The sequence below is a fragment of the Haliotis asinina genome, chromosome 16 (assembly GCF_037392515.1).
Source record: "Haliotis asinina isolate JCU_RB_2024 chromosome 16, JCU_Hal_asi_v2, whole genome shotgun sequence".
In the NCBI taxonomy this organism is placed as follows: Eukaryota; Metazoa; Mollusca; class Gastropoda; order Lepetellida; family Haliotidae; genus Haliotis; species Haliotis asinina.
Genome location: NC_090295.1, coordinates 42,168,386 through 42,188,365, shown reverse-complemented (window position 1 = coordinate 42,188,365; position 19,980 = coordinate 42,168,386). Strand labels below are relative to the sequence as shown.

Sequence of the window (19,980 nt, the reverse complement as noted above, 5' to 3'; positions counted from 1 at the left end):
AAAGAAATACATCATCACGTCATATTAAAAATAACCATTTGTTGTCATGTTGAGCTGTATCAAAGAGTGCTTTGTTTTTCTCCACCACAATGCTTGTGTGGCAACGAGGGGACGCGTGCCACATGTCGTTGGCTACTGAGATATTAAGTCCTGGATGCAGTTCTCATAATGTCACGATTAGTTTGTTTGCATATTACACATATGGAAACGTGGCTCGAGCATCTCTTTTGAACCCGATCGGACTGTCGGGTAATATATGTTTACAAACACTCCCGATCCATATCGTAATCGTCCCCGAAAAGCATTAGTTGCCGGGGAACAATGATCTTAACCCATTTATGCATAGGTTCTTAGATTTACATCAAATTTTGTGTACTGGTTTCTCTGGCAAGCAATGATAGGAACGAGGCGTCATTTTGCCAGTAATTACATTTTTCTAAACTTTTTCACAATGCAAAAGTGCGTCCCATAAATAGGACAATATGCAGGTAATTGAACTTAGATTAGGTAATTTATCACGCTAAGGTGGTGGGACTCTTTTATTTTAAAAGATTTCATGGAATACAACCAAACTGACTTTTATATAAATCAGTGACCATCAACAAAACGAAACAAACATTTCATAGGCATTCTTGATCCCATAAAATTTCTCTGATGAACTAAACATCGTAGCTCATAAATGTACCCCTCTGCTGTTCCTCACATATGAGTACAGGGTTATTTTCGTGTTAGGTACGTGCAGTCTTACACACACCTGGAGGAAGTAAGAGGCCTTGGGTATGGATTTCAAAGCATCATACTAAATCATGTAGCTTCATTCGTGTCTGTACTGTACGTTTCTACCTTCAACAATAGCGGAGTAATGTCTTGTTAGTCACCTTTTGTGACATGCATGGCTTGAAGACCATTTGTAACCCGGATCTTCATGGAGTGCAGTGGTATCACACTTAGAGGAACTACTGACCGACAGTACTATACCTTGTTCCACTGTTGTCATAGTAACTGTGGACTGTAAGGGACAGTAGTGTTTAGAATTGTCCTGGAATCCGACAGAATGAGCTGGAAATGAGTAACAGGAACTCGTGTCATCGGCATAGTGCCATGTATGGCGTAGGGCGGGGGGTTAACTCTTGCCTCATTCTTTATTGCATCTCAAGCCACAGTTTATGCTTATGTCTAAACCTTCATAGACTCAATGAAAAAATAAATCCGTTAGATTATTGAGAGTGGGCAATGATATGACAACTTCTGAAACAACTGGGGAAACATGTCCCTGTTTATTTAGTGTTTTATACGAAGAGATATGATCGGAGAATCACTCCTACAGTCTTGACCAGTCCGTTGTCACACTAAATAATCTCCATCATCATATGTATACCTACAGGAACTTTGTCAGTAAGCGCGATTGGGTATTGACATGGGTATGAGGAGAATATAAACATGGGTACGTGCCATCCTTTATGCTATTCTAGAAATAACCCGATTCCATTAAGCGTCTCTGCCACAAGAGGCCACTATGCTTGTCGTAAGAGGCGATTAACGTGCTCGGGGGATCAGACTCGCTGACTTGGTGGACACATCATCGGTTCCCAATTGCGCAGATCGATGTTCATGTTGTTGATCACTGGATTGTCTGGTCCAGACTCGGTTATTTACAGACCAACACCGTATAGCTGGAATATTGCTGAGTGCGGCGTAAAACAAAACTCACTCACTTAAGCGTTACAACTTTGTTCTGGCAGTGACTTCACTATCTTCGTATTTCCATCAGTCACATGACCGTGTTTTCCCGTTCATGAATGCTAACATCCGTCTCAGAATGAGTCTGTGCTAGCCTAGTCTAGTTTATGTATCACCATGGAAGGGGTACATCATGCTTGATAATGCAGGACATAGCGCAAGTCAATAATTTCCACTCCATACATTCATTACTAACGTTGTTTATTTAAAGATATGTTAACTTTAAGTCAGAAACACACAGAAGTGCCGTAAAATCACAGAGCCATTTGAAAAATGAAACAGGAGTGTTATTGCATCAAATTACTTCAGCAGTCATCACCCCAACTCGTTCCTGTGAATGTTTTAACCAGTCTTCTTCACTTCATTAATCAGTATAAACTTAATGTAGTGTGTCCTCCATGTCCCTCGAAGCACAACCAGTAAATCAGTGGTTGCTGCCTCAACAGCTGTCAGCAAGTGGTTACTATGCTCAACAGCTATGTCAGCAAGTGGTTGGTACCTCCAACACCTTTGTCAGCAAGTGGTTACTATGCTCAACAGCTATGTCAGCAAGTGGATGCTACCCTCAACAGCTATGGTAGCAAGTGTTTACTATCCTCAACAGTCATGGTAGCTAGTGTTTACTATCCTCAACAGTCATGGTAGCTAGTGGTTACTACCCTCAGTAGCGATGTCAGTAAAAGGTTGAACAAATGACAGATACCATGAACAAGCCTGGCAAATGCATGGTTGACAACATAAACAGCCATGTCAGCAAGTGCCCGATAGTATGAAAAAATAAAGATGGAAACATTTACATATATAAATATGCCTTTATTATAATAGTCACAATCTAGATGACTAAATGATAGGCTTCAGCATAAGAGAATGAAAACAATAAAAATATAAAAGGCTGAGGTATTAGGATAATAATAAGCCGCCAGTAGAGTGCCACAAAACATCCACAGAAGTTCCTAGAAATGCCACCAGTGGGCAGGTCACATGACCCTGGTCAGTGTACTCAGGTCCGGAGATTCATCAAGTACACGTCATGGTGCCTCGTCTGTGGCAGATCTCAGAGCACTGGTGTTGTTATGTGGAAACAATGGTGGTGGCAGTCATAAACAGCTGCAGCTGAAATAGATGGATCACTTCATCAATAGTTTCTGTTAAGAAAAATAGGTCTTAAATGGGGAAGACATTACAGTTTTAATATTAGAATTTCAAATGAAAATGAAAGCAGACACTTTGTATGAACAATGGTGAAGAATGGCCATTGTACTTAGTAATGTGGGACTGTTGTTCATTCTTCTGTTTGTTGTTCAAGTTGGCACTCAGCAATATTCCAGCTATATCAAGTGATCAACAGCCTGTGCATGTGATACAATGAGGTGTCAACCAAGTCACTGAACCTGAGTACCCGATCCTTTTAGCCACCTCTGACAGATCCTCAAAGGTCCTTTGTACATTCAGTAACAAGACCATTGTACACTAGACAATACAGAGCTACTCTACACTAGACAATACAGAGCTACTCTACACTAGACAATACAGAGCTACTCTACACTAGACAATACAGAGCTACTCTACACTAGACAACACAGAGCTACTCTACACTAGACAATACAGAACTGTTGTACACTTAACGATACAGAATGGTTGTATACTTGATAATAAAGGACCAATGTAATAAAACCATCTCAGACTGTACCTGTTACTTCATCTGGCAGACATCACCCTCACACTGAACCTCAGGCTTGGGTTTGTCCTTCTTGGGCATCTCACAAACATCGTCCTTGCATGTCACCTCTGATCCCCCACTTGCCTCGCCACCATCAGCTGTCACCTGAGACCCCTCACTATCTGCAGCTACTATTTTTTCCACATCAACGGTGCCCTCAATGCCCAACACTTTTAACACTTCGTTTGGGTCCACATGATCAGCTGGGTTTTCTTGCTTGAAGTTGAGCAGAACCTTGCCTCCTGAAGAGGGTTGTCCATGATTATAAGAAAGACTTCAACATGTTCTCGTTTCTAGTTCCACAAACAGTTCCAACAAGAATTTCAAGCACCTGTCAATATGGGCATTCCCAATCATTCCTATCAATTCTTATTTGTATTGTATATTTTCATACAGAAAAGTAAAATCAGCATTTTGCCTCAACTCACAATTAGGGTGTTCAGCCTATCTGTTAGTTTCAGCTGGTGAAGAGTCAGATCTTACTGATTTCAGTAGGGCTGTAAGGATTCAATTCAATTCATCGAAAATTGAATCCAACGCTTTAGTTTTCATTTCAATAAGCATTACCACTATTTCAGTTCGATATTTTAATACCAAATTAAATTATTTCCACACAGCCTGAATGTAATTTTGACTCCAACTAATGCAGTTTTGAGTGCTGAAGTAATAGAAAACTTGATTGGTTGACGGCAGGTTAATTATATAATGATGATTGTTGTCAGCTGATATCACCAATTTGACAATGGATTTCACGATTAAAAAGAAGATGACCCTAAGAGTCCATACTCGTATGAACAATTGAACTGAAAATAATCGAATCAAGGGTCCAATATTGAAGATCGAATCGAAATGACAATTGTTGCAGCTCTTGAAGACAGTAAATAATACATTATAAATAAAACGAAAACAAAGATACACAAAGAGAATACCTTTAGCAACAACTAATGTGCCTCCATTCTGCATCCCATCACCTTTGAAGTTTCCCTCGATCTTCTCAGTCTTTGCCTAGAAGAAATTGTGGCTTACATCAGTCTTATTACTGCAGAAGATGACTTATAGAGGATACTAAATGATCTTCCGTGTAATACAGTTTTTATTAAGCGAGTTTGGTATCAAACAAGTGAAAGCGAGTTTGATACTAAATCTTTCATGAGTTTAATAAAAATGGCATTTCACGGAGGCGAGTTTCCTATTCTGTTTCTCTCCAACACAAATCCATAGAAACTGCGGCTTCAATGCCTTCTGTGTGAGGACTCTCAGCTTTCCATGAGTCAAGCAAGGTGTAGTACCACTGCGACAGCGGCATTAGCATTGTGACATCATAACTGTGAATCATGATGACGTCATATATCTAGCAGTATTGCACTAGTATAATATTGCTGTAAAAATATCCCTTACACTTATTCGATACTAAATTATTAACTTGTTTATTAAAAATGATATTACATGAAAGGTTGTATACCGGTAGTATCCTCTAAATATCAGTAAAGAAATGGATGCAATATCACCACTGATGGTAACATTAATAATACCATGTTTTAGCAATTTGAGTGTGAGATATATGAAATCATTCAGGCAATGCTGCAGTTAGTTTCAGGTTAAAAAACCTTCCTCATCATACAAGGAATAAGTGAAGCAATTTGCAAGATATAGCAGGATATGATCAGGAAATGATAGGTCAGGGGAGCTAATAATGACAAGTATATTGCTGCCTCACTGCCTGTATTTAACAGCACAAGCACTTCAACACATGCTTTCATCAGGCTAATATTCTCAATACAACCACAGATGGTGTATAACAGAATATACTACATGTGTATCATCTGGCCAGAGACAGGTTAATATCTCAAAACATTATCCCACAGCTGGTGTATACAGATAAGCTGGTGCATAAAACTGCATATTCCTGATGTGGGTATGAAGTAGTAACTGGAATCTACAATCCCTGAGGGTCAGTGTCCAATCAGTGGCCTCACCTGTGACATAGCATCTCTGGCTTTTTTGGCAAAGATGGCAGGAAATAGACTGAAAACGCCAAGTCTGAAATCACAGAAAGATACAAAAATTGTTTCCATATGTGAATACTGTCAAATGTTCTTAATCAAGTCCAGGTATTTATCTTGAGTCCTGTATTTGAAGGGTCCCTTGGACTCATGCTTATAATTTTCAGGGGTCCTGGACAACAAAATGGGGGTCTCAGACACTTAAATATCATCATTAATACTGTTATTGTATTGTGTATCATGATCAACACATCAACAGGAATTAAATTGTAAAAAATACCACAAACCAGCTAAAAGCAAACTCAGTGATAACTTATTGCTGTCTGGTACTTGGTTGGAAATTTTGGACTTATTCTGTGCCCCTGTGGATGCACTAATAAATTCTGTTGCATCCACTGTCAATCTTAATGTGTTTAGGATGCAGGAATTCCCCAGTTCAGTGTATAAATGATGAATTTCCTACTCAAAAATACCACTGCATTGTATAATTAGTGCACTATGAAACACTTCTAAAACAATACATATTGCAATATTTTCCCATGCATTTTGAATACAAATTTTAAGCAAAAAATATTCCCTAAAACAACAGAAGTGACTGTTCTCTCGCGTTATCTTCTCTGTGAATATTCCAACTTTGATATCCTAATATTCACTTTAAATTTTGTGGTTCTGAATACCTGAGGTACCCAATGAATGCTTTCAGTCCTAGGTTATTTTTCTGTTACTCAAACAGACTTTGATCTGTCTCTTCTGCAGTTCCCTTTGAAAACAAACTTGTACTGCATGACTTATCATCCGTGAATGACCAACTGCAAGAATTTGGTTATGCTAAATTATCAATATATGTGAAGTGCATCAAGTTATCAAACTTTAAATATGCATAGATCACTGTGCCCTCCTTTACACAATAGAGAAATATTCATTCCTTTTCACACAGAAGGAAATAACTTAACACATACAACTGAACACTTAAACTCCCCATATTAAGCACTACAATTTGACTCACAAAATGGATACTTGAATTGAATGATACCACTCCTCTGCCAACAAATGCTGCACAAACCACAACTCTAAAACAGTTTAAAAAATTGGACTCCACATAAGGACCGTATTGGCATATGTACAGATAAAAACTATGCATAAAACGAAAGGAAAAAATTTAGAAAACAAAGAAAATACGCATCACAGCAATGGTGAATGGTGTTAGAATCACTTACAGACATTTATCTGAAGAAAGTATTGTTTTATTGTTTGTTGACCTGTATACACAAGAGTAGAAATGTTGTAGTGCATATATCAAACAAAAGATTACTGATGTGCCATTGAGCTACCTTCAGTACTCTAAATGTACTCTCAGGTTTTTCCTGTACTCCTGTATTGAAAAAAAATAAGAAGTATGTACTCTTGATGTTGAAAAATTATCTGGAGTTATCATGCGGTAAAGTACTAAATACTGTAGGTCAACACTCCAGATGGACAACACTTACGTGCCTACATTAGACAGCAACACCTTTTTTAGACAACCCTGTATCTTGCTTTAGAAGCCTCCACAAACCCATCTGACAATGCTGACATGCCTACCTTCAAAACAAACCCCTCAATCAGACCATCCTGATAACCATCTGGCAGACACTCTTTGACTTAATCTTATGTGCCTACATTTAAAAGCCAAACCCCAAAAAGACATCCACAAGACAACTTTCTGACAAAGTGACAACCTTCTGAAAATCTGCCCACCTCCTGACATTGACAATGTGCCTACCTTCTGACAATGTGCCTACTTTCTGACAATGTGCCTACGTGCCTACTTTCTGACAATGTGCCTACGGTACTTTCTGACAATGTGCCTACCTTCGGAAGCCCAGGTCCTTGTAGCACTGCTTTTTTAGATCGATATACAGTTCTGTAAAAAAACAGGAAACAAAATCATGGCATCCATTAAACAACAGTGGTGATGGAGGTAATGAATCAAGTAAGCTGACAAACAGAATAATCACTTAGTCAATGTGTATACCACCCCTTCAAGGTTGGTTGTCATATACACAAATGTAAGTATTATAGTTTGGCATGAGATGCATGTGGACCTGTTTTTTTGTAAATAACTCTTCATCCAATGATGAAATCGATCTCAAACTTTGCAAGTGGATGTTTGGTCAGACAACCTAATCACATTGTAAATCACCGATTTATGCATTTGTACGAAAGAATTGGCTCCCTCCCTCTAGAAGCTGTCAGCATTCTGCTGTTTATTTTGTTGACAATTACATAGACAAATTCTTACAAATGCATAAAAATCGGTGATTTACAATGTGATTAGGTTGTATGACAAAACATCCACTTGCAAAGTTCCATGCCAAACTATAGTTCACTCTAACTTTGCATTATTTTCAGAAAGCTGTCCTGATGTAATCTGTCATTTTTTTTAAACCAGTAAAAATCATGTAAACTTGAGAGCCGGGTTCCCTGAACACTATCATGACTGCAAGTATAATTCAGCTTCATGTGCTGATGAACTGACCCTCAAACTACGTAATCAAGAGTTTGTCATGAACCCTGTATTCAAAATGGCCATGCTCGTGTTAAACTGTCAAGATAATACCACCAATAAACAGTTTCATGGGGTGCAAAAATAGGTATTGAATCATTTCAGCTTGTCAAATTTATCTGATTTCCATTAAATGAGTATTATTACATAATTTTCTTTATGCTGCCAACATATCAACAGTGCCATTTCAATATTTCCTGGCCCATGGCATGCAAATTAGGCACTATTTTGATCCGTGACATTACATTATACATTCTACAACTGAAAAGTGTCCTTGTCTGTAAACCTTTGAAGCACAGATATCTAACTGTACATTTACATTACAGTCTAACAGTCTCAAAGGGTCGTAAATTGTGTCAGAAATTACCATTGTAGATTGTATGCTGCAACATAAAAGAGTAAAAATATCTCACCCCCATTAAAGAACTTTCCTTCCACGAACTCCTCCACCCCTATCTCCTCCAAGCCGATTGCAATCAACCTAACGTTGTTCGCATCCAGCTGAGGTTTCAAGGTGGAGAGTTGCCTCGCTCCGAGGCGACAGAAAGGTCATCCAAACCGTCGCAAAAACGTGATGACACAGGAGCCTTTCTGCCAGAACGTCTCCAACGCCACCATCTGCCAACAGCGAATCGTGTTTACACACATTAACAGTTATGTTGGGAATTATATATACCATGTGCGCTATATAAATATCCTATATATATATATTATGTAGGGAATTAATTAAAATCTCATAACTGACGATTGGTTCATTACAAATGATCAAACATTAAAAAAAATTTGGTTAGTGTCATTTTTTAGATTTTCCTATTCAGGTTGTTATTGCAGATAAGGGTAACAGGAAGCAACTTGCTACTTTTCAGAGATGACTAATATATAATGAACATAAACCTTCTGGGATCTTCCAGAAATATTCAGTCATGACTATTTGGTTAGTGGAGTGAGTTTTCTAACAATTTATCAGGTTTCCAGGCCCTGACAACTTTGAGGATATGTTCCAGTGTCACATGTTTCAAAGACTACATCAGTACTTCCAAAATCTTTGTTTTCGATTGTGAGGAAATGTGATCGATTGTTTGGTGGCTGTGACCAATCTACGATTATTTCATTTCATTGGTACACCATTAATTAACAGGAATAATCTGAAAGGCAAAAATTTATTGGCGTCAACTTATTTATTGTTTCCATTTTTTCATTCACCTGATGAATGAGTAAGAATATACCTTAAAATATAACGTTCCTCTTAATAAAGCTAACAACCATAAATTCTTGCCTTCAGTATCACTTCTACATGCTGTTCAAAGAAAAGATAATAATGTTTTGTTGACTTTTACATGGCAGTTAAAGGACTAGACAACAACAACTTTATCAATCATCTGCAAGGTGTCTAGGCTAACCTCTCACCCTTCATATCTGATGACTGATCTTTCACATCACTTGCACACTTCATGATACTTAGCTTTATGGATAAATAACATGAAATAGCTTGCTTCTGGCTAGAAGACTAAACAGCGACAGTCATCGAAATATGTGGCTGATATACCAGCCAGATAGTATCTCTTTTAGTAACCATTTACCCATCTTACCATGTAAATGATCAATTTCAGAAACTCTGTGTGTGGGAGTGTGTGTGTATGTGTGTATGTGTGTGTGTGTATGCTCTGTGCGTGCGTGCACACATGATATATAGGTTATTGCACAAGTGTGTGAGTGTACAAAAGGATATACATACTGCATTACTGGATTTAGTTTGCTACCTTAATCATATAATATTCTTAATCTTATCATATTATGTTAACGAAAAAGGTCAATTACTAGCAGATAGATGAATATATCATTGATAAGTTGAAAAATTATATGCAAGTAGTTGTCATGCTGCATATATCATCATATATAGGAGTTTGTGTCATTGTCTAAATGACAGGTTTCCATGGGCTTTGTATTCCGAGGGGGTATGCACATTAAAGGAAACAGAACAAGTATGGCTGATTATCTACCGCATGTGTATTTGGTTCACTGTTCCATCTACTGCGCTTACCCCCTTGCAATACAAACCAATAATAGCGATTTGAATCTATGATTGTTTAATAAACAGGTTTTATCCTAAGTTGGGAAAATATTCTGGGACTTAAACGTTAAAATGACAAGGTAAAAATGTGAGGATTCGCAATCTAAATTACACTTATTTTAATTTATTTATTTGTTTACAGTTAAATTGTCAGTACATATTCACTGCAAACAGACTTTACCCTTCAATCATCTGTCACAGATGCCACAAGCAGGTACCTGGGTACCTACTGGCAAACAAGGTTAAGGTGAGCACTGACCAGACAATTGACCCATATTAGCATGTTTGAGTGCAGCCCACTGATGCTTGTCATTGAGAGTGAGCAAAGGGGCCCCAGGTTGTCCTCAACTGTGTGTAGTTGCTACACTGACCATCTGAGAGTCCTTTATGAGCAAAGAGTGTGCAGCTACACCTGCAATCAATATCATCTTCATGCACTATACGTGCACAAGACTACATACGCTCTCTTTCACAAACCAAATGGGTTTGCTCATTGCCGTGCACTGCCTACGTCTCGTAAAAGTTCTCTGCACTGATCCAACTTATCCTTATTTGCCACTAATAATGCCAGTAGTAAATAACTTATTTTGGCCTAGCAGAAGCATCAATGCAAAACTACACCCAGCTGACATGAAACCATGCACTGATAACAAAAATGAAAAAACAGTTTTCTCCTTATATTTCACTCTCAGATTGCTGAAAGTCTTTGCAGATTACGATTGTAAACATGATTCACATTTCACACTACAGTCTCACATGTCTGTCCTTGAGCTACTCCCATAAACAATTTCTTGTGATGCAATAACTGTATACATGAGTGAGTGAGTTTAGTTTTACGCCGCTCTCAGCAATATTACAGCTATATGGCGGCGGTCTGTAAATAATCGAGTCTGGACCAGACAATCCAGTGATCAACAACATGAGCATCGATCTGCGCAATTGGGAACCGATGACACGCGTCAACCAAGTCAGCGAGCCTGACCACCCGATCCCGTTAGTCGTCTCTTACGACAAGCTGAGTTGCCTTTTATGGCAAGCATGGGTTGCTGAAGGCCTATTCTACCCCGGGACCTTCACGGGTCACTGTATACATCACTGGGCTGCTGAAAGGGCTGTGTTAGGAAAACAAATAGAAGAAAAAGTAACTGCATTGTACTTCAAATGGCACATCATAAGAATTGGGGAAGGAGTGGAAGAAGAGGGAGGGGGGTTTGGACTTTGGGGCAATGGCACCAAACTTAAGGGATGGCAGGTCAAATGTTGATGAACCCTTTCAAGTTACTCTCATTAACTTGGGACAATTCTGAGAGGTTAGTTCATACATAGCTGCAATTAGTGAGTGACTTTAGCTTAATGCTGCTGTTTGCAGTTTTCCAGCAATATCAAGGTGGAGGACACCAGAAGTGGGCCACACAAATTGAACCATTGTGGGGAAATCGAACCCAGGCCTTCAACATGACGAACAAATGCTTTAACCACAAGGCCATCCCAAAGCTCTATGTGCATGACTGGAAGTGAGCAAGGCATAAGTTCCAAAACTTCAGAGAAGTACACACGTAGCTCCATGATCATAGTACACATGAACAAACTGGTATGGCTGCCTTTGATAAATGAGTGAAACTGCGCTGATGTTACTACACACAGTAACCATGGTAACCCTGTGTAAAGTCGTGAAAATCATGTTCTACCTAGCTCATGCTCAAGAGGCAGGGCTCTTGTGAGTAATGTTTATATTGTCAGGAGGATTTGTGAATAACACTCCTGAATGTTCAATTCAATCCTGTTAACTAAATAAACAGGAAACATGCTGCATTTCTGTAAACACACTCACTGGATAATTGGGCACTGCACAACGCATCAGGAAGATTGTGGTCAAGGATGGGAAGGATGGAGACGGAAGCCAAGTCACCCTAGATCTGTGCAGTTAATGTTCTCTTCTCACCAGTCATTGAATGACATTTAGATATAATACCCATTGAAGGAGAAAACGTAAGGCGATCCTCTTTCAAAAAATTAACTGTTTGATTGAATTTTTATTTGTGGATGAACAGTAAGCAGGGTTCAATTCAGTGTTTTGTTACTTGCACTGGTGCAACCCAATACGACATAGTGCAACCTAGTTATTAGTCTCACTTGCACCAGTTGCAAGTTAATTTTTGAGTGGGTAAACACCTGAATAAACCATCTAAATAATTCAAAAGCATATTTCCATTGTACATTGAAAAAAAAATCATTTCTTCGGGAATTTGTCTGGTGCAACTAGGTTTTTATCTTATGTTGCACCTGGTGCAAGCAGGTTAACATCTCTCGTTTGAGTCTTAAATTGAGCCCTGGTAGGGAAGATAGGGTGCTTTCTGGATGGTAACTTCTATATTACAGTTAAGATACAATGTTTTGGTACAGATTCTGGTATCCTAATATAAAACAATGATGTTGTGTATATTACAGCACCGTCATCAGATGAACAAAAGTATGAAGCATAGTTATTTAAGTACATATGAGACAAAAACAGTATGAGAAAACAAAGGTGGACGTTTGACAAGGAAAGCCAGCAGTCAAGGTGTGCTGGTTTGTAATGTCAGTGAGAGACCATGAGTGTTCCAGGCTCAACCATGCTGATTTTACATCTGATTGTATGCATGTACAATCATGTTGCCTATCATGAAAAACTGAGGCTCCTTTCACGAAGCAACCTTTACTAAGGTTAGCCAAAAGTCCAATTCTTTAACATCACAATATGTGTACCTTAGTGACTTGCGATCACCTTAGTGCCTTATGATCACGTGCACCTTTTAATTAGTGCTTAGTGCAAACAGAGACCATATGATAGATTATTATATGGTCTCTGGTGCAAAGAGGCACTGGTTGTTACAGTATAGTTAGTTATAGTTTATGTAAATAGTATACATTCTGTTTGTAAATTTGGTGTATTGGGTTTCGTTCAAAGAAAGGATAATAATGTTTTGTTGACTTTTGCATGGCAGTTAAAGGACTAGACAACAATAACTTTATCAATCATCTGCAAGGTGTCTAGGCTAACCTCTCATCCTTCATATCTGATGACTGATCTTTCACATCACTCGCACACTTCATGATACTTAGCTTTATGGATAAATAACATGAAATAGCTTGCAAGTAGCTCAAACAGCAACAGTCATCGAGATATGCGGCTGATATATCAGTCAGACAGTCTCTCTTTTAGTAACCATTTACCCATGCAAATGATCAATTTCAGAAACTGTGTGCGTGTGTGTGCGTGAGTGTGCGTGAGTGTGCGTGTGTGTGTGTACAAAATCTATGATTGTTTAATAAACAGCTTTTATCCAAGTTGGGAAAATATTCTGGGACTTAAACGTTCAAATGACAAGGTAAAAATGTGAGGATTCGCAATCTAAATTTCACATATTTTAATTTATTTTTTTATTTACAGTTAAACTTGTCAGTACACATTCACTGCAAAGAAACTTTACCATGCATAAAGTAAAGATCATCTGTCACAGATGTCACAAGCAGGTACCTGGGTACCTATTAGCAAACAAGGATAAGGTAAGCACTGACCAGACAATTGACCCATATTACCATGTTTGAGTGCAGCCCACAGATGCTTGTCATTGTGAGTGAGCAATGGGGCCCAAGGTTGTCTTCGACTATGTGTAGTTGCTACACTGACCATCTGAGAGTCCTTTATGAGCAAAGAGTGTGCAGCTACATGTGCAATCAATATCATCTTCATGCACTACACGTGCACAAGACTACATATGCTCTTTCACAAACCAAATGGGTTTGCTCATTGCCTTGCACTGCCTACGTCTCGTAAAAGTGTTCTCTGCACTGATCCTACTTATCCTTATTTGCCACTAATAATGCCAGTAGTAAATAACTTATTTTGGCCTTGCAGAAGCATCAATGCAAAACTACACCCAGCTGACATGAAACCATGCACTGATAATAAAAATGTCAAAAATGAAAAAACAGTTATCAGATTGCTGGGAGTCTTTGCAGATTACGACTGTAAACATGATTCACATTTCACACTACAGTCTCACATGTTTGTCCTTGAGCTACTCCCATAAACAATTTCTTGTGATGCAGTAACTGTATACATCACTGGGCTGCTGCAAGGGCTGTGTTAGGAAAACAAATAGAAGAAAAAGTAACTGTGTTGTACTTCAAATGGCACATTATAAGAATTGGGGAAGGAGTGGAAGAAGAGGGAGGGGGGGTTTGGACTTTGGGCCAATGGCACCAAACTTAAGGGATGGCAGGTCAAATGTTGATGAACCCTTTCAAGTTAACTTATTAACTTGGGACAATTCTGAGAGGTTAGTTCATACATAGCTGGAATTAGTGAGTGACGTTAGCTTAATGCTGCTGTTTGCAGTTTTGCAGCAATATCAAGGTGGAGGACACCAGAAGTGGGCCTCACACATTGAACCATTGTGGGGAAATCGAACCCAGGCCTTCAACATGGCGAGCAAATGCTTTAACCACAAGGCCATCCCACCGCTCTATGTGCATGGCTGGAATTAAACAAGGCACAAGTTCCAAACCTTCAGAGAAGTACACACCTAGTTCCATGATCATAGTACATATGAACAAACTGGTATGGCTGCCTTTGATAAATGAGTGAAACTGCGCTGATGTTACTACACACACAGTAACCATGGTAACCCTGTGTAAGGTCGTGAAAATCATGTTCTACCTAGCTCATGCTCAAGAGGCAGGGCTCTTGTGAGTAATGTTTATATTGTCAGGAGGATTTGTGAATAACACTCCTAAATGTTCAATTCAATCCTGTTAACTAAATAAACAGGAAACATGCTGCATTTCTGTAAACACACTCACTGGATAATTGGGCACTGCACAACGCATCAGGAAGATTGTGGTCAAGGATGGGAAGGATGGAGACGGAAGCCAAGTCACCCTGGATCTGTGCAGTTAAAGTTCTCTTCTCACCAGTCATTGAATGACATTTAGATTAATACCCATTAAAGGAGAAAACATAAGGCGATCATCTTTTGAAAAACGATCTGTTTGATTGAATTTTTAGAGGTGGATGAACAGTAAGCAGGGTTCGATTCAGTGTTTTGTTACTTGCACTGGTGCAACCCAATACGACATAGTGCAACCTAGTTATTAGTCTCACTTGCACCAGTTGCAAGTTAATTTTTGAGTGGGTAAACACCTGAATAAACCATCTAAATAATTCAAAAGCATATTTCCATTGTACATTGAAAAAAAAATCATTTCTTCGGGAATTTGTCTGGTGCAACTAGGTTTTTATCTTATGTTGCACCTGGTGCAAGCAGGTTAACATCTCTCGTTTGAGTCTTAAATTGAGCCCTGGTAGGGAAGATAGGGTGCTTTCTGGATGGTAACTTCTATATTACAGTTAAGATACAATGTTTTGGTACAGATTCTGGTATCCTAATATAAAACAATGATGTTGTGTATATTACAGCACCGTCATCAGATGAACAAAAGTATGAAGCATAGTTATTTAAGTACATATGAGACAAAAACAGTATGAGAAAACAAAGGTGGACGTTTGACAAGGAAAGCCAGCAGTCAAGGTGTGCTGGTTTGTAATGTCAGTGAGAGACCATGAGTGTTCCAGGCTCAACCATGCTGATTTTACATCTGATTGTATGCATGTACAATCATGTTGCCTATCATGAAAAACTGAGGCTCCTTTCACGAAGCAACCTTTACTAAGGTTAGCCAAAAGTCCAATTCTTTAACATCACAATATGTGTACCTTAGTGACTTGCGATCACCTTAGTGCCTTATGATCACGTGCACCTTTTAATTAGTGCTTAGTGCAAACAGAGACCATATGATAGATTATTATATGGTCTCTGGTGCAAAGAGGCACTGGTTGTTACAGTATAGTTAGTTATAGTTTATGTAAATAGTATACATTCTGTTTGTAAATTTGGTGTATTGGGTTTCGTTCAAAGAAAGGATAATAATGTTTTGTTGACTTTTGCATGGCAGTTAAAGGACTAGACAACAATAACTTTATCAATCATCTGCAAGGTGTCTAGGCTAACCTCTCATCCTTCATATCTGATGACTGATCTTTCACATCACTCGCACACTTCATGATACTTAGCTTTATGGATAAATAACATGAAATAGCTTGCAAGTAGCTCAAACAGCAACAGTCATCGAGATATGCGGCTGATATATCAGTCAGACAGTCTCTCTTTTAGTAACCATTTACCCATGCAAATGATCAATTTCAGAAACTGTGTGCGTGTGTGTGCGTGAGTGTGCGTGAGTGTGCGTGTGTGTGTGTACAAAATCTATGATTGTTTAATAAACAGCTTTTATCCAAGTTGGGAAAATATTCTGGGACTTAAACGTTCAAATGACAAGGTAAAAATGTGAGGATTCGCAATCTAAATTTCACATATTTTAATTTATTTTTTTATTTACAGTTAAACTTGTCAGTACACATTCACTGCAAAGAAACTTTACCATGCATAAAGTAAAGATCATCTGTCACAGATGTCACAAGCAGGTACCTGGGTACCTATTAGCAAACAAGGATAAGGTAAGCACTGACCAGACAATTGACCCATATTACCATGTTTGAGTGCAGCCCACAGATGCTTGTCATTGTGAGTGAGCAATGGGGCCCAAGGTTGTCTTCGACTATGTGTAGTTGCTACACTGACCATCTGAGAGTCCTTTATGAGCAAAGAGTGTGCAGCTACATGTGCAATCAATATCATCTTCATGCACTACACGTGCACAAGACTACATATGCTCTTTCACAAACCAAATGGGTTTGCTCATTGCCTTGCACTGCCTACGTCTCGTAAAAGTGTTCTCTGCACTGATCCTACTTATCCTTATTTGCCACTAATAATGCCAGTAGTAAATAACTTATTTTGGCCTTGCAGAAGCATCAATGCAAAACTACACCCAGCTGACATGAAACCATGCACTGATAATAAAAATGTCAAAAATGAAAAAACAGTTATCAGATTGCTGGGAGTCTTTGCAGATTACGACTGTAAACATGATTCACATTTCACACTACAGTCTCACATGTTTGTCCTTGAGCTACTCCCATAAACAATTTCTTGTGATGCAGTAACTGTATACATCACTGGGCTGCTGCAAGGGCTGTGTTAGGAAAACAAATAGAAGAAAAAGTAACTGTGTTGTACTTCAAATGGCACATTATAAGAATTGGGGAAGGAGTGGAAGAAGAGGGAGGGGGGGTTTGGACTTTGGGCCAATGGCACCAAACTTAAGGGATGGCAGGTCAAATGTTGATGAACCCTTTCAAGTTAACTTATTAACTTGGGACAATTCTGAGAGGTTAGTTCATACATAGCTGCAATTAGTGAGTGACGTTAGCTTAATGCTGCTGTTTGCAGTTTTGCAGCAATATCAAGGTGGAGGACACCAGAAGTGGGCCTCACACATTGAACCATTGTGGGGAAATCGAACCCAGGCCTTCAACATGGCGAGCAAATGCTTTAACCACAAGGCCATCCCACCGCTCTATGTGCATGGCTGGAATTAAACAAGGCACAAGTTCCAAACCTTCAGAGAAGTACACACCTAGTTCCATGATCATAGTACATATGAACAAACTGGTATGGCTGCCTTTGATAAATGAGTGAAACTGCGCTGATGTTACTACACACACAGTAACCATGGTAACCCTGTGTAAGGTCGTGAAAATCATGTTCTACCTAGCTCATGCTCAAGAGGCAGGGCTCTTGTGAGTAATGTTTATATTGTCAGGAGGATTTGTGAATAACACTCCTAAATGTTCAATTCAATCCTGTTAACTAAATAAACAGGAAACATGCTGCATTTCTGTAAACACACTCACTGGATAATTGGGCACTGCACAACGCATCAGGAAGATTGTGGTCAAGGATGGGAAGGATGGAGACGGAAGCCAAGTCACCCTGGATCTGTGCAGTTAAAGTTCTCTTCTCACCAGTCATTGAATGACATTTAGATTAATACCCATTAAAGGAGAAAACATAAGGCGATCATCTTTTGAAAAACGATCTGTTTGATTGAATTTTTAGAGGTGGATGAACAGTAAGCAGGGTTCGATTCAGTGTTTTGTTACTTGCACTGGTGCAACCCAATACGACATAGTGCAACCTAGTTATTAGTCTCACTTGCACCAGTTGCAAGTTAATTTTTGAGTGGGTAAACACCTGAATAAAACATCTAAATAATTCAAAAGCAAAGCATATTTCCATTGTACATTGAAAAAAAATCATTTCTTCGGGAATTTGTCTGGTGCAACTAGGTTTTTATCTTATGTTGCGTTTGAGTCTTAAATTGAGCCCTGGTAGGGAAGATAGGGTGCTTTCTGGATGGTAACTTCTATATTACAGTTAAGATACAATGTTTTGGTACAGATTCTGGTATTCTAATATAAAACAATGATGTTGTGGTGTATATTCCAGCACCGTCATCAGATGAACAAAAGTATGAAGCATAGTTATTTAAGTACATATGAGACAAAAACAGTATGAGAAAACAAAGGTGGACGTTTGACAAGGAAAGCCAGCAGTCAAGGTGTGCTGGTTTGTAATGTCAGTGAGAGACCATGAGTGTTCCAGGCTCAACCATGATGATTTTACATCTGATTGTATGCATGAACAATCATGTTGCCTATCATGAAAAACTGTGGCTCCTTTCACAAAGCAACCATTACTAAGGTTAACCCAAAGTCCAATTCTTTAACATCACGCTATGTGTACCTTAGTGACTTGCGATCACCTTAGTGCCTTATGATCACGTGCACCTTTTAATTAGTACTTAGTGAAAAGAGGCCCTGGTTGCTACAGTATATTTAGTTATAGTTTATGTAAATAGTATACATTGTGTTTGTAAATTTGGTGTATTGGGTTTCGTTTGGTGTATCAGTTTAAAACCCAAAAGCGATCCCTAATTGTACACGATGTGTTAGATAATTAAATGAAATTCTCTGGATGTAAGTAAGTTCAATGGCACAATCGTTGCATGAAGCTAAAATGATCACAATAACATGAAATGCGGTTTGGTGAATATAAAACCACTTACCCGCTTCAGGATAAACTGATGTTTAGTTCAATCCAAACTTAAATAAAACTTTTAACGAAAATAATAAACACCGTCACAGATTTTAACACCTTATGTAACATCGCACTTGAGTCTTGCGTGCAAGTTAAACATACCTCGTTTGATTCAACGCTTTTAACAGCATTTTTCGCAATCTTGGAGACGTCCATGGTGGACACCTCTGCTGCTCCAGTGACTGTCGAGAGGAAGCTGAGCACAAATGTCAAACCCGCCTGACCAGCTTTCCAGCACACCCACACTGTGACGACACAGATCTCCTTTACTGTGTCAAACATGTCACGTGCCCTCCGACACTTCCTGTAATCAGGTAGTGATCTAAATGTTGGAATTCGGGGAATTCTAAAACGGAAACTGACACATACATTCGCACTTGGTGCAATTTATACATGGAAGCTGAGCGTGATGGGCGAATAAATCGTGCTTTAAAGTTGAGTACATTTATCAGATAGGGTTGTTTATCGTGTTATTTGGCCGAGCCCATTTTTCACACATGGAAAGATCGTGTTTTCTGGATGTTTGATCAGGGAACATTGTCTTGACGATTGAGTTGCTTGGCTGGGGCCGTGCGGAAAACGTGAGATGGCATTTGACTCACTACAAAGTTCCTCATTTTGTTGACATGATTACGTGCAAGATAGCAAGCTATTGTCACCATATAAATTTATAATGCGAATTGTTTAATTGTGTTTATGTGGTGTGACCTCTTCAAAATATTGAAACGACAGATAAAAAACAATTTATTTTTTTTACCTTTTCCATGTTTTCAAGATCGGATTTAACGAGCAAGTAC

At 38.8% G+C, this 19,980-nt stretch overlaps 1 protein-coding gene across 1 annotated transcript; it reads right to left on the bottom strand.

Annotated features, from left to right (window-relative positions):
* Window positions 1-2,532: 2,532 nt before the first annotated feature.
* On the bottom strand, window positions 2,533-19,546 carry LOC137268343 (prostamide/prostaglandin F synthase-like). Its single transcript, XM_067802897.1, has 7 exons — window positions 19,286-19,546; window positions 8,422-8,626; window positions 7,315-7,366; window positions 5,437-5,500; window positions 4,390-4,465; window positions 3,431-3,702; window positions 2,533-2,853 (listed from the first exon to the last, which is right to left on the bottom strand). The coding sequence occupies exons 4-6, from the start codon at window positions 5,443-5,445 to the stop codon at window positions 3,434-3,436; spliced, it is 354 nt and encodes a 117-aa protein (XP_067658998.1). The 5' UTR covers window positions 5,446-5,500; window positions 7,315-7,366; window positions 8,422-8,626; window positions 19,286-19,546; the 3' UTR covers window positions 2,533-2,853; window positions 3,431-3,433.
* Between the last annotated feature and the right edge of the window lie 434 nt (window positions 19,547-19,980).